At 46.7% G+C, this 13,226-nt stretch overlaps 1 protein-coding gene across 1 annotated transcript in view; it reads left to right on the forward strand.

Annotated features, from left to right (window-relative positions):
* LOC103600497 (cytochrome P450 2B4) overlaps nt 1–7,732 on the forward strand; it is a 23,178-nt gene extending 15,446 nt beyond the window's left edge. Inside the window, exons 2-9 of the mRNA XM_008584776.1 lie at nt 895–1,057; nt 1,202–1,351; nt 1,742–1,902; nt 3,344–3,520; nt 4,049–4,190; nt 5,449–5,636; nt 5,934–6,075; nt 7,343–7,732. Of these exons, the coding sequence (XP_008582998.1) occupies nt 895–1,057; nt 1,202–1,351; nt 1,742–1,902; nt 3,344–3,520; nt 4,049–4,190; nt 5,449–5,636; nt 5,934–6,075; nt 7,343–7,524 (1,305 nt within the window). The 3' untranslated portion in view covers nt 7,525–7,732. The remainder of the gene's footprint in view (nt 1–894; nt 1,058–1,201; nt 1,352–1,741; nt 1,903–3,343; nt 3,521–4,048; nt 4,191–5,448; nt 5,637–5,933; nt 6,076–7,342) is intronic.
* The last annotated feature ends 5,494 nt before the right edge of the window (nt 7,733–13,226 follow it).

Consider the following 13,226-nt stretch of genomic DNA (forward strand, 5'->3'; position numbering starts at 1 on the left):
GGTGTAGCTGTATTTTGTTCTTTTCATTGCTGTATAGTATTCCATTGTATGAATCCCTCACTGTTTATTTATTCTATATCCATGTTGATAAGCATTTTATTAATAAGGCTTTTATGGGGCCGGCCCGGTGGCGCACTCGGTAGAGTATGGCGCTTGGGAGCGTGGTGGCGCTCCCGCCGAGGGTTCGGATCCCATATAGAGACCGGTCCGCTCACTGGTTGAGCACGGTGCAGGCGCGACACCGAGGGTTGAGATCCCATTACCGGTCACGAAAAAAGACAAAAAGGAAAAAAAAAATAATAAGGCTTCTATGAATATCCTTGTTAATTTTGTTTGGTGAGTACACATACACCTTTTCATTGGCTTGTATCTGGGAGTGAAGTTGCTGGGTTACTGAGAACACCTGTGTTCAGCTTCACTCAACACTGCCCCACAGTTTCTCAAGTGGCTGCACTGATAGTATGATTTTATCAGATTTCATGATCACTGCCCAAGGGCCATTAATTTCTCTTCTTGTCTACCAAGTGGGTGGTTCAGGGCAGTTCTCTTGGGAAATTGTTAGGAGGCAAAAAGATTGAAATTGGACTACAACAAGGATAATTCTTTGGTTCAGATGTGAGGGAGATCTGGGCAGACTCAAGGGTATGGACAGGGGTGATATTGGAAATATTTAACCATTCGTACTGCTTAGGGCATCAACCACCAGGGCAGGCCTTGGCTGGGCCATGGGTTAATCCTTTAGTTTCTGGGTCCTGGGAAGGGGGAAGGGCATCCTGCAAGGAGGGTCTTAGGGAAGGTGGCTAATTAACAATCTGGGATGTAAGTACCTTAATAGTTTAACAACTGAGATATATACTGACTAATAGCAGCCCTGGGTGTGGGTGTGCTTGGCAGCTCCGAAAGAAATATGGGGATGTCTTCACGGTGTACCTGGGACGGAGGCCTGTGGTCATTCTGTGTGGGATGGACGCCATACGGGAAGCCCTGGTCGACCAAGGCGAGGCCTTCTCTGGCCGGGGGATAGTCGCCATGATTGATCCAATCTTCCAGGGATATGGTAAGAGCCTCAAAGGCACTGGGAAGGGGTGGGGGAAAGATGGGAATTAGGGAGGATGAGGTTGGAAGGGAAGAGGAGGGGTGGAGAGGGACTTAGAGCTCCTCCTGACTTCCTCTGCAACCCATGCCTCCCCTGAACCCCCAGGTGTGATCTTTGCCAATGGGGATCGCTGGAAGACCCTTCGACGATTCTCTCTGGTCACCATGAGAGACTTTGGGATGGGAAAGCGGAGCGTGGAGGAGCGGATTCAGGAGGAGGCTCAGTGTCTGGTGAAGGAGCTGAAGAAATCTCAAGGTGAGTCCCAGATAGGAAAGAGAGATGGTGAAACGGAGAGAGATGCACAGCAGAAGAAAGACAGCGAAGTATATGTGGGCAGAGAGAGACAGAGACAGAGAGACAGAAAAACTACAGCTGTGTAACCTTGGTCAGATTACTCAAGCTCTGTCTGCCCACCTACCAAATGGGGATAACAGAATTGCATCTTCCTCACAATGTTGTGGTGAGAATTAAATAAAATAATATATGAAGTGCTTATAATATGGCCTGGCACATAATATGTGCTAGGAGTACTAGCTGTTATTGTCATTACTGAGCGATGGTGGCAGTCACACAGAGACAAGATGGAAGGCAAATGTTCCCAAGTTCCTGAGCTGTGTCCCATGACCTGCTGCCTCCTCCTCCTAGGAGCCCTCCTGGACCCCACCTTCCTCTTGCAGTGCATCACTGCCAACATCATCTGCTCTATTGTCTTTGGAGAACGCTTTGACTACAAAGATGAAGAGTTCCTGCGGCTGTTGGACATGTTCTACCAGACTTTCTCGCTCGTCAGCTCTTTCTTCGGCCAGGTTGGGGAGAGGGAGGGCGGGCAGGAGGTGAACATTCAGGACGGGAGAAAAGGATGACCTGCTCTGGGGCCCATAAATGCAGCTTAGGGCTGGATGAAGGGTAGAGACAACACTCAGAGGCAGGGATACTGAGACCTGGAGGGAGGGAGAGACCGAGAGAAAGAAAGGGGGCGATGGGGATGCAGAAACAGAGAGTCGGAGACAGACTAAGAAAATGAGGGCTTGGGAGAGAGAGAAGAAGACAAGAGAAACAAGACAAAGAAGGCAGAGATGAGATCCTGAGAGACAGAGCTGATAAAGAGAGGGAGAGAGAGAGAGAGTTTGCAAAAGAGAGGCTGAGTGCACGAATCAGACTCTCAGGCTCTGCTCTTCCGGCCCTGCTGCCTGTGTGTCTTTGTCTTTCTGTCTTTCTAAGTCCCTCACCTGGAGAAATTCAAGGATACATGACAATGAGGGGACACATTTCTTCATTTTTTTTTCCCCATTTCTTCTCCCTCTTTCTGCTTTTTGAAAAATGTTCCCCAGATTATAAAGTAATATGCTGCTCTTTTAAAACAAAATAATGAAGTGTCTTTTTTTTAAACCTAGCAATATGCCTATTTCATATTTAGTTTAAAATAAACTGCAGAATAGCATAGCTATAGTTCTTAACCAAGGGCGAATGTCAGATTCACATGTGGGGTTGTCACAAATATGGATTCCCAGGGTCTCTTATTGGAGGATCTGATCCTGAAAGTCTGAGATGGGACCCGAGGTGAGCACCTGTGAGGAGTCCAACAGGCGGTTCCAGTGTTCTCCTCCCACTGAGAGCCGTGGAGAAAGAAAAGTCTGGAAGGAGACCTCCCCAAGCAGTTAACAGTGGTTATCTCTGGAAGGAGGGATGAAGAAGGAATTTTACATCTCATTAGATACATTTTTGCATTTTTTGGAATTAGTTTAAACAAGCTAGGTATCTCATTTATCACCAGACAAAGCAGTTGAAATATGCTCCACAATAAATAGTCCTAAGCAGGTGAGAGGCTCGTCTTTTGTAAGCATCATTTTATCAATGCTGGACACAGCAAGGCAGAGAGAAGCGTGGTGAAGAACAGGTAGACAGGCTGAGGGCGACACCCAGAGGCACAGAGAGACAGTAAAAAAGTGAGACACACGGAGATAAAGAGAAGTGGAAGGGAGAGATACAGGGAGATGGGGCGGAGACCAAAGAAAAGAGACAATGAGGGAGTAAGATGCACATAAATAGGAGAATAACAGATCAAAGGAGACAGAGTCAGTGGGAGAGGGGCTCAGATGGACACACGGAGAGACCAGAGACGGAGAGACAGAGGTGGAAAGTCACAGATTCCCCTCGGAGTGCTGGCGCCCAGAAGGGCTGCTCCTCTCAGTGAGTGACCTGCTAGCTCAGGCCCAGGCATAGCTCACCGCCCCTTCTTCCTTGCAGGTGTTTGAACTCTTTTCTGACTTCTTGAAGTACTTTCCTGGCACACACAGGCAAGTCTACAAAAACCTGCAGGAAATCAATGCCTTTATTGGCCGCAGTGTGGAGAAGCACCGGAAGACCCTGGACCCCAGTGCCCCCCGGGACTACATCGACACCTACCTGCTCCGCATGGACAAAGTGGGTTCAGGGAGAGGGGAAGGGGAGGGGAGGGGAGGGGGAGACGGGGAGGGGAGAGAGAGGTGGGGGAGGGGAGAGAGAGGTGGGGGAGGGGAGAGTAGGAAGCAGGAGGAGAGGAGATGTGGGAGGGAAAGGAAGATGAAGTGAAAGGAAGGAGAAAGTGGGAGCAGAAAATGAGATGAAGAGAGAGAGAGAAGGGAGAGAAGGGGGCTGGCTGAGGAAGAAACACATGGCAATGGACAAAAATACAGCCACAGGAGAAAAGACCCCCAGAGGCAGAAAGAGACTGGGAGACAAGAAGAGAAAACACACCAAAGAGATGGAGGAAGAGACAGAAGCAGAGCCAGAGTAAAGAGAGGCTGAGAGTGGTACAGACAGAGACACGTGGTTGGACATGCAGAGTATAGAGAAGCAGGACAGGCCAGATAGCGCAGGAACAGAGGGCGGGCTCTCAGGGAGACAGGCACGTGCGTGCAGCGAGGCTGCCATTCCCCTGACCCTCCCCTGCCCTCCCCTCCTCCGACACAGGAGACCTCCAACCCGAACACCGAGTTCCACCATCAGAACCTCATCACCACGGCGCTCTCGCTCTTCTTTGCTGGCACCGAGACCACCAGCACCACTCTCCGCTATGGCTTCCTGCTCATGCTGAAATACCCCCATGTCACAGGTGGGCCAGGTGACCCGTTCTGAGCTGCAGAAGTGGAGATGGGGGTCCTACGTGGATGAGAGAGGCAACTCTGGCCTCTTATTCCAGCAGCACTTTGGACCAGTTCCGTTGGTGGATGGATGAATGAAGAATTTGTCATCTGTTCTCCCACTGTTTTCCCCCATCACTTCATTGACCTTTTCACGCAGTCATTCATTCAACTGTCCATCCTTTTATCCATTCAACTGTCCATCCTTTTATTCATTCATTCACTTGTATGTATACTCACTGGTTTTTCATCTATGATTCATCCAAAGACTTTCACTTATTTATTTGGATTAACAGATTCATGAGTTAATTATTTGAAACAGTAATATGCTGAACAAATTATTTGTCCTTAATTCACTGGCACATTCGTTCATGCATACATGGACCCTTCTATTAACTAGCTTTTATTCCTAATCCTTCCATCAATCAGTCTTTCAATTCATCTTTCATTCATTCGTCCATTTAATAATTCACTCATTTAGTTATCTCTGGTTTATTTATCATTCAATCTGTCCATCTATTTATTCCTTTATTAAGTCATTCCTTCACTAATTTATTCATTCACTTATTCCTCCATAAATCTAGCCATCCTTCCATTCATGTGATTGTTGATTAGTCAGGTTTATTGATTCATTTGTCTAGGACCATTTATTAATTAGTGGATCCATCTCTTGTTTGATAAGTTAGTACACATCCATTCTTTGGTTCATTCATTCATTCATTCATTCATTCATTCATCTTTCCATTCATGAATTGATCTATCCATTGATGGGCTGATTGATGTATTTATTTATTTATTCAGTTGTTCATGGATTAAGGTATTGATTTATTCCACTGTTATATTCCTGAGGACCTAGCACAGTATCTCACCTATAATACACAAACAATAAATGTTAGTTCATTTCCTACTTATCTTAGAGTGGGAATTTTGACGAGTTCATAGTCTGAAGTTCTTAATCTGAAATTCCATGCAAAACTGTGGGGTGTGTGCATGTGTGTGTACCTGTGCATGTAGGAGGGAGAGGATCTATAACATCGTTAGATTTCAAAGGTCGAGAGTTCTTATTGCTTCCTCCCTCCTTCCTTCACCCCAAGCTGATTTGCTCTGAAGGACATTAATGATCTAATCCTTTATTATATGTTTTTCCTGGGTCATTGGCTCATAGAAAGCACTATCCTTGCTGAAATGCCTCTTTAAAATGGGGTTAACTGGTCCTTCTTTTCTGTGCAGAGAGAGTCCAAAAGGAGATTGAACAGGTGATTGGCTCACATCGCCCTCCCGCCCTTGACGACCGTGCCAAAATGCCATACACCGATGCAGTCATCCATGAGATTCAGAGATTTGGGGACCTCCTCCCCATTGGTGTGCCCCACATGGTCACCAAAGACACTCATTTCCGAGGGTACATCATCCCTAAGGTGAGTCCACTTGGGCTCCCACATCTCTCCGGTGTGGGCATCCTGTGTTCTCTTAGCCCCCAAACTCAACCTCTTGTTGGTTTTATCACTAGGGTCCCCTAGTTTTTGTGTGAGTGTGTGTGTTTTTTTTGGTGTGTGTGGGGGGGTGGCCAGGGAATGACAATATCTTTTGATCTTGTGACCCCCCTCTCAGAACACTGAAGTATTTCCCATCTTGAGCTCTGTTCTCCACGACCCACATTATGGGGGTGGCCAGGGAATGACAATATCTTTTGATCTTGTGACCCCCCCTCTCAGAACACTGAAGTATTTCCCATCTTGAGCTCTGTTCTCCACGACCCACATTACTTTGAAGAGCCAGACACCTTCAACCCTGACCACTTTCTGGATGCCAACGGGGCATTAAAGAAGACTGAAGCTTTTATCCCCTTCAGTATAGGTAAGCTGGACCCATGATCCCCTTCCCTGACCCAGAATGAAGGTCCCATCCCCTCCTAGGTACTTGCTTATTGAGCACCTAGTATGTTCCAGTTACTTTACCAGCATTATCCCATTCCATCTTCACTACAATCCCACAAGGGGGCTTGAGATGTGAGATTATGTCCTAAAGTCGAGCAGAACCTTGTGCAAGTATTTTAACCTATCTAAATCTCAGTGAAGTAATTTTCGTAAAAAAAAAAAAATCTATTGAGCACTACTCTGAGTCCAGCGCTCTATTGGGAGCTGAAGATAATGCATCAAATGAGTCACAAAGAGACAAATTTCCTGCCCCAGGAAACTTACAGTCCAGCAGAGGAGGTGGGCATTCATCATACAATCACAAAATAATGACTTAATTAAATGAATTAATGCCTGCAATGTGCTTAGAACTACCTGGCACAAAGTAAATGCTCACAGGTGAAATTATTATTATAATTAATCGCAATCATGAGCAGTGTTCTAAAGGGGGCTTTGGGAGCACAAAATAGGAAATGCTGACACATTTTGTGGGTTGGTGAGGAAAAGCTTACCCAAGGAACGGGCTTCTAAGCTGGGGCCTCATCGGCAAATAACAATTGGACACTGGAAGAGTGTTCCAGGCAGAGGAAACAGCAATGGCAAAGCCCGAAGGTGGCAAGAGCATGGCACATTAGAGAAACTATAAGAAGCCCAGTGATCCTGGGATGTAGATTCTAGGAGGGGTAAGGGTGAAGTGTTCAGCTGGGCAGGGAAGGCTTGGGGAGGAGTTTGCATTTGTCCTCCAGCACTGGGGAATTGAGGAAGAGCTTGACATGCTCTGACTTGTACCTATTTCCATTTTCCACTCTTTGGTTTGTTAAAAGAAACACTTTAAGCAAATTATATTTGGCAGAATTTATTTGAGCAAAGAAACAATTCTCCCCATAGGAGAGATGAACACTAAAAATCAGTCCTACATGTGCAGAGGTACACACGTGCACACACACACACATCTAACCAGGACTGGGTTCTTATACCCTGTGGGGCCACTGAACCCTTTGGAAATAGAGGCTACAAACTCTCTCCTAGAAAAATAAACATGGCACATCCACCCAAAGATTTTCACCCAGTTTCAGAGGGTTTGGAAATTCCCAAAAACTGAATTGTAGGTTAAAGTTCAATCCCATGCAAATCTATTGCAATGGACACAGGTTTCTGGGCTTAGGTGTCCCACCCGTGCCCACACTGATGACCTTCTGTGCCCACAGGGAAGCGCATTTGTCTTGGCGAAGGCATTGCCCGCAACGAATTGTTCCTCTTCTTCACCACCATCCTCCAGAACTTCTCTGTGGCCAGCCCTGTTGCTCCTGAGGACATTGACCTCACACCCCGGGAGAGTGGTATGGGCAGAGTGCCCCCAACATACCAAATCAGCTTCGTGCCCCGCTGAAGGGGCTGAGGGAAGAGGGTTAAAGGATTCCAGGGTCATTAAGAGTTCCCATCTCTGTAAAGGATGGCCCCTGAGTCCCTGCACATCTTCCTGCCAGTGACAGACCTGCTGCAAGCCAGTATCCTCCCACCATGGCATCAGTTGACTGAGGTCACATTGCTAGTGACTGGAGGAGCAAGATTCACACTCTGCCTCTAGAACCCAAACTCTTTATTACAGCTGCTTTTTTTCATACTTATATTTTTAAGCTAAAATAAAATTTCACATACCATAAAATTAACCATTTTAAAGTGTATGATTTAGTGGAATGTAGTTCATTCACGATGTTGTACAACCAGCACCATCTGGTCCCAAACATTTTCATCACCTCCCTAAAAATCCCTGTACCACTCCCCATTCCACTTCCCCCAACCCCCAGCAATCTGCTTTCTGTCTCTATGAGTTTAGCTGTTCTAAATATTTCACATAAATGGAATCATACGATAGGTGATCTTTTGTGTCTGGTTTCTTTCATTTTGCTCACTATTCTTGAGGTGCATCCACATTGCAAACCACAGTTGGAAGTTGCCACAGTCCTCCCTCGTCCTCCTCCTCAGCTGCCTCTCTGATTCTTTCCTCTATGAAAGGACCTCGTCAGCCTGTGTCCCCTGAGCTGTCTCATTCTACACTGGCAACTTGGAATCCCTTCAAATCCCCTGAGAACCAAATAAACATCCCAAGCCTTACCTCTCTGGGTCAGGAGGTGATTTGTGCCATTTTGTGTATGACATATTTATTGTCAGGTCCCTAGAGATCTTTCCAGAAGGACTTCTGGTAAGAACTCCTCTCTCACCTCAATGCCATCTCTCTGAAGGGCCAACCTGTTGTCTTGTTCATTACTGTATTCTCAGCACCTGGAGCAGAGTGTGGCATGACAGGTGTTCAAAATGTTTGCTCAGGAATGAATAAATAAATGAATAAATGGCTAAATCAGCCCCCTCACCACCCAAAATGAACCAGGCTTCCTCCATCAGTCCATGATGCCTTCTCCATATCTTACTCTCTTCTGATATCCAGAATAAATTCCCATCCCCAAAGGGCGCAGGATGCCCCCAATTCCACCTGCCAGCTACTCTTGATGCCTCATGCTGCAATGCCACCCTCTGACAAAACTGGCGAAGAGCAACCCTTGCACTGAAACCACACTAAACATTCCAACAGCTGGCACCACCACCTTTTCTTGAGGGAGGTGCTGTATGTTCAAGCACATTGCCCAGGAAGATACCTCCAGCCAGTTAGTGGCCAGTGGGAAGCTGGGTTTAGGACTCAACTCTGAGATGCTAAACTTTTGGCTTCTGCAGTACCTGCCATCTTGGGCTCCCTGGAGCCTCTGAAGAGTCACCAGGAACTCTGCCAAGGGAGATTCCTGGCAACCCTCCCCTACCAACCACAGAAATAAAACAACAAACAGCAGAGCAACCTGCCTTTTAAGAGGAAGAACAGACTGGAAGGCAAGTGGAGTGAGGACCGTGGTGCCTTCAGCCTTCCTGCTCCTCATTGCCCTCACTGTCCTCTTGCTACTCTGGATCTGGGGCTGCCCCACGTTCCAGGGCCACCTCCCTGCTGGCGCCTGGTCCCTGCCTTTCCTGGGGAACATTTTGCAAACAGACCACAAGGGCTCTCTAAAGTCCTTCCAGGCAGTGAGATGGGGAGGGGAGCAGGTGAAAGGCAAACAGGCCACAGGCAGCAAGGCAGTTGGGGGTCAGACTTTGGGTGGGACTCTGCAGAACAGCTTGGGAATCCTCTTCTTCCAGGCATGATCTGGCCCAATATGCCCACTAGAGAAGCTTCTGGAATTCCCATGAGTTGAAATGGAGGAGAGGTACCGGAGATGGTGTGTGAGGAGTCTGTGTAGTTCCTAAAATTCAAATCTGGGGAAGTTATTGGAAAAGCCGAGAGACAAGGACACTTGGGTCTAGGATGGGGGGGCAGGAGGGTCTTGAACCCATGAAGTTCAAGTCTCCATTCTTCCCTGATAAGGCTGCAGCCACTGGGGTTTAGGCAACACTGCAAGGTGTGGCCCAGCAGTGAGAATGGAAGACCCTTCTCTTGAGTGAGGTAGTGAGATCTGGACCCTGCTTCTGAAGCCGTGGGAGAAATATGGGGACGTCTTCACAGTCTACCTGGGGCCTGCCATCATCCTGTGTGGTTATGAGGTGATGCAGGAGGCCCTGGTGGGTCAGGCTGGGGCTTTCTCTGGCCAAGGGAAAATCACCATCATGGACTCCATCTTCTGGGGAGTCTACATTTATCAGTTTGCAATTTGTGTCTATAGTGTGGTATAACTTCTTCCAAACCTGTCTTTATTTTACCAACATACTTTGCAACTTGTTTTGTATTTTGTGTGTCTGTGTGGCTTTCCATTTATAATTCAACAGCTGGAGACACATCTTTAGATCCATGTCTATGGTTCTAACATTTTCCCCCCATGGTTGCATATGCTTCTGATTATGGATGTAGCTAGGGATGATATTCACAATATTTAGGCATCCAGTGCACCGACTCAGAGGGTTAGATTCTGGACCTAGGGCTGGAGTCAGGTCCTCGGAGGACTCTGCTGAGCCAGATGTGAACTTTTTTGTTGATAGGTCACAGAGAAGTTCAAAGGGACTTGGGAAAGAGGGGTCAGGGTGGTCAGCAGGGATGCCCAGAGGGCTCAGGAAACAACTGTTAACCAAACAGGGCAGAATTATTATATTTTTATCTTCCAACGTCAGAGCCATACACTGGGTAAAGCTCACTGTCAACCGTGGATGTACTATGACTGATTCAGCCACTCCCTGTTCATGGCCATTTGGGTCCTCCTGGGTTTGACATCCTCTTAGGGCACTACTGTGTGTGCCATCGTGAGCTCTGCCCGTGGCCCTCATCACTCTGAGAAGCCAGGCACATGGGAAAGCTGGCCACTCCCTGGAAGCAGAGGGCAACTGCAGGAAGTGGAGGGACTTTACTCCACTCCCCGTGGGTGAGCTGCGCCCTCCCACCCTGCGAGGACGCCTGCTCACCCCCTCTCCTGTGTGACTTTTTCCCTTTATCCACCTCAAACACTGGGTGAATGCTTTTGAAAAAGGTGAAGATTCTGAAGGAAAGAGAAAGCAAGACATGTACGGAGACGTGATAGTGTAAAGAGGAAAGAAAGAGAGGAGGAATGACAGGGAAGAAAGATGGAGACTAACTCAACGATGGAGACAAAGTGAAACACAAAGACGGAAACACATGCACACGCACATTCACACACACGCACGTGCCAGGAACAGGTAAACGGTCCATTACTGAGCACCTGCTATGTGCTAGGAATTGGGAAAGACATTTTCTCCCCCTCAAAGTAAAAATAACTTCAGAATTTTTCCTAATTTTTCTTCAAACAAGGAAATAATAAAGTTGAAATTGAAAATCCCCTGTTATTCACCACTAAAAGCAGACGTTACTATTACAGATGAGGTCCTTCCAATTTTTTTTATTGCAACCTAATTGATTGTACATATGTGTGGGGTACAGAGATGACTGTCAGTATTTGTGTATGATATGTGATAATCAAATCAAGATTATCAGCTAAACGTGCGCACACATACAAAGGTAGGTGATGGATAGATATATAGATATTAGGTAGGTAGGTGGAAGAAAGATAATACGGAAGAAAGAAAGGGAATGGAAGGAAAGGGAAAAACCAGAAAATATATTCATTTATTTTTTTGTTAGCCCGTTGCTTAAATCAGAGCTTAGTCCAGAGTGAGGCCTGTGGGGACCTTCTGAGCTCCTCCCTGCTCATCCTCCTCTATGGAAAGTCCTTTCTGTAGTCTATCCTTATTCCAGCCTGCTGTAGTCTCCATCCATCCCCAAATGGCCTTCACAGCTTACTGAAGATAAAATCTTACGGGCTCAAGGCCAAGAAATACATTCAATAACTTAGTGTTACCACCACCCCTAGCAATTGAGAAAACTGAGACACAAACAAGGGGAATATTTAGACCTAGGATCCTGTAGGAGGACATCAGCAGCAGAGTCAGGTGCTCTGCCTCCTTCCCTTGTCCTCATCCACACCACACTTCCCCTCTCTTCTTTCCTTCTGTGACATGAAAAAGCCAGCTCAGCCGTCCACCTCTGTGCTGTGCGACTCCAGAATATCTCGGTGACCTTTCTGATCTTAGCCTTCCAAAACCACTGAGATCAAAATAAAGTTCTACTTTTTTGGAACCAAATGGCTCTCTGTGCTGCCTTCCTCTTTTTGGGGGGAGGCAAAATTCACACAACATAAAATTAATTATTAACCATTTAAAATGTACCCCCAAAAACCCCCCCCAAAAAACGCAAGGCAGCATAGATAGCCATTCACAATGTTTTGCAACCATCACCTCTATCTAGTTCCAAAACATTTTCATCACCTCAAAAGTCTGGAACCACTAAGAAGCCAGTCCCCATTCTCCCCACCCGGTGACCCCTAGCATCCACGAATATGCTTCTGTCTCTATGGATTCACTTATTCTGGAAGTTTCATATTCATGGAATAGATGAAATATAAATTGAACCATGTGACCTTTGTGTCTGGCTTCTTTCGCTTTTCAAGTTTCACCCAACTTGTAGCATGCTTTGAGTTCTTCATTCCTTTCATGGTTGAATAATACTTCATTGTATGGAGAGACCACATTTTGTTTATCCATTCATCGGTTGATGGACATTTGGACTGTTTCCACATTTTGGCCATGGTGAATAATGCTGTTATGAACATTTATGTACAGCATTGCCCTTCTTTTGTTTTACTCATCGTTGGGGTAATAGAAAAGTGTTCTTCAGTCTCCACCTTTTGAGCTAAGGCTCTGGAAGGATGAGGCCAGACCACCCTTCTCAGGTGCTCTTCATAAGTGGATATGAAGATTACATGAGATGATACTGAAAAAATTGATAGAATAGTACTTGATACCATGTAAGTATTATTTAAGTGAGTGATAAATAAAAAAAATTCTCATCTTAGGGCTGGGGTTTCGAGAGGTGAAGTTGCTGGCCTGAGGTCAGAGCCTAACTCACACCTGATGACTCTCAAGCCTGAGCTCTTAAGCATGGAAGTCACAGGCCCATAGGCAGGAATGTTGGAATTCCCTGGAGAGGTGGCCTTTCCCATCAGAACTGTCCCTTGGTTTTCTCCTGTCCAATGCTGAGGAGGCAGTCATGGCATGTCTGGAGAGAGGCTGTCTCATAGAGAAGGGTGGGAGAGACAGATAGGTCCTACGTCTGGGAGGATGGGTGGGGAGTGGGGGCTTCCAAACAGCCAAATGCCCTCCTCCACTGTCCTGTTCCATTCGTCTCTGCCTCAACTCAAGGCAGGCACATTCCTTGCTGGACTTCAGTGCTCAGGAGAAGAGAGGCTGGGGACTAGGTGGGGATGAGGGGCTTACTGAATCTCAGATTATGGGTCCTCAGGGAGCCTGGGCTACATCTTCACAACTGAGGGAAGGGGACTTGCTTGAGGTCACACATGGAGCTAAAGAAGATTCTTTTTCTTCCTGGTGGGGGCCACAAAAAGCAAGGTTTAGGCTCGACTGGAGGAGGTGGCCCAAAGGAGAGTTGTGAAAGCTACGCCACTACTTTAGAAGAAAAACAGGGTGCTTCTCCTTCTGCCGAAGGTTCTGGCTTGTGATTGTGCTGTGTGGAACTGAGATTGTTCAGGA

The sequence above is a fragment of the Galeopterus variegatus genome, unplaced genomic scaffold, assembly GCF_000696425.1.
Source record: "Galeopterus variegatus unplaced genomic scaffold, G_variegatus-3.0.2 Scaffold3370, whole genome shotgun sequence".
NCBI classification, from domain to species: Eukaryota; Metazoa; Chordata; class Mammalia; order Dermoptera; family Cynocephalidae; genus Galeopterus; species Galeopterus variegatus.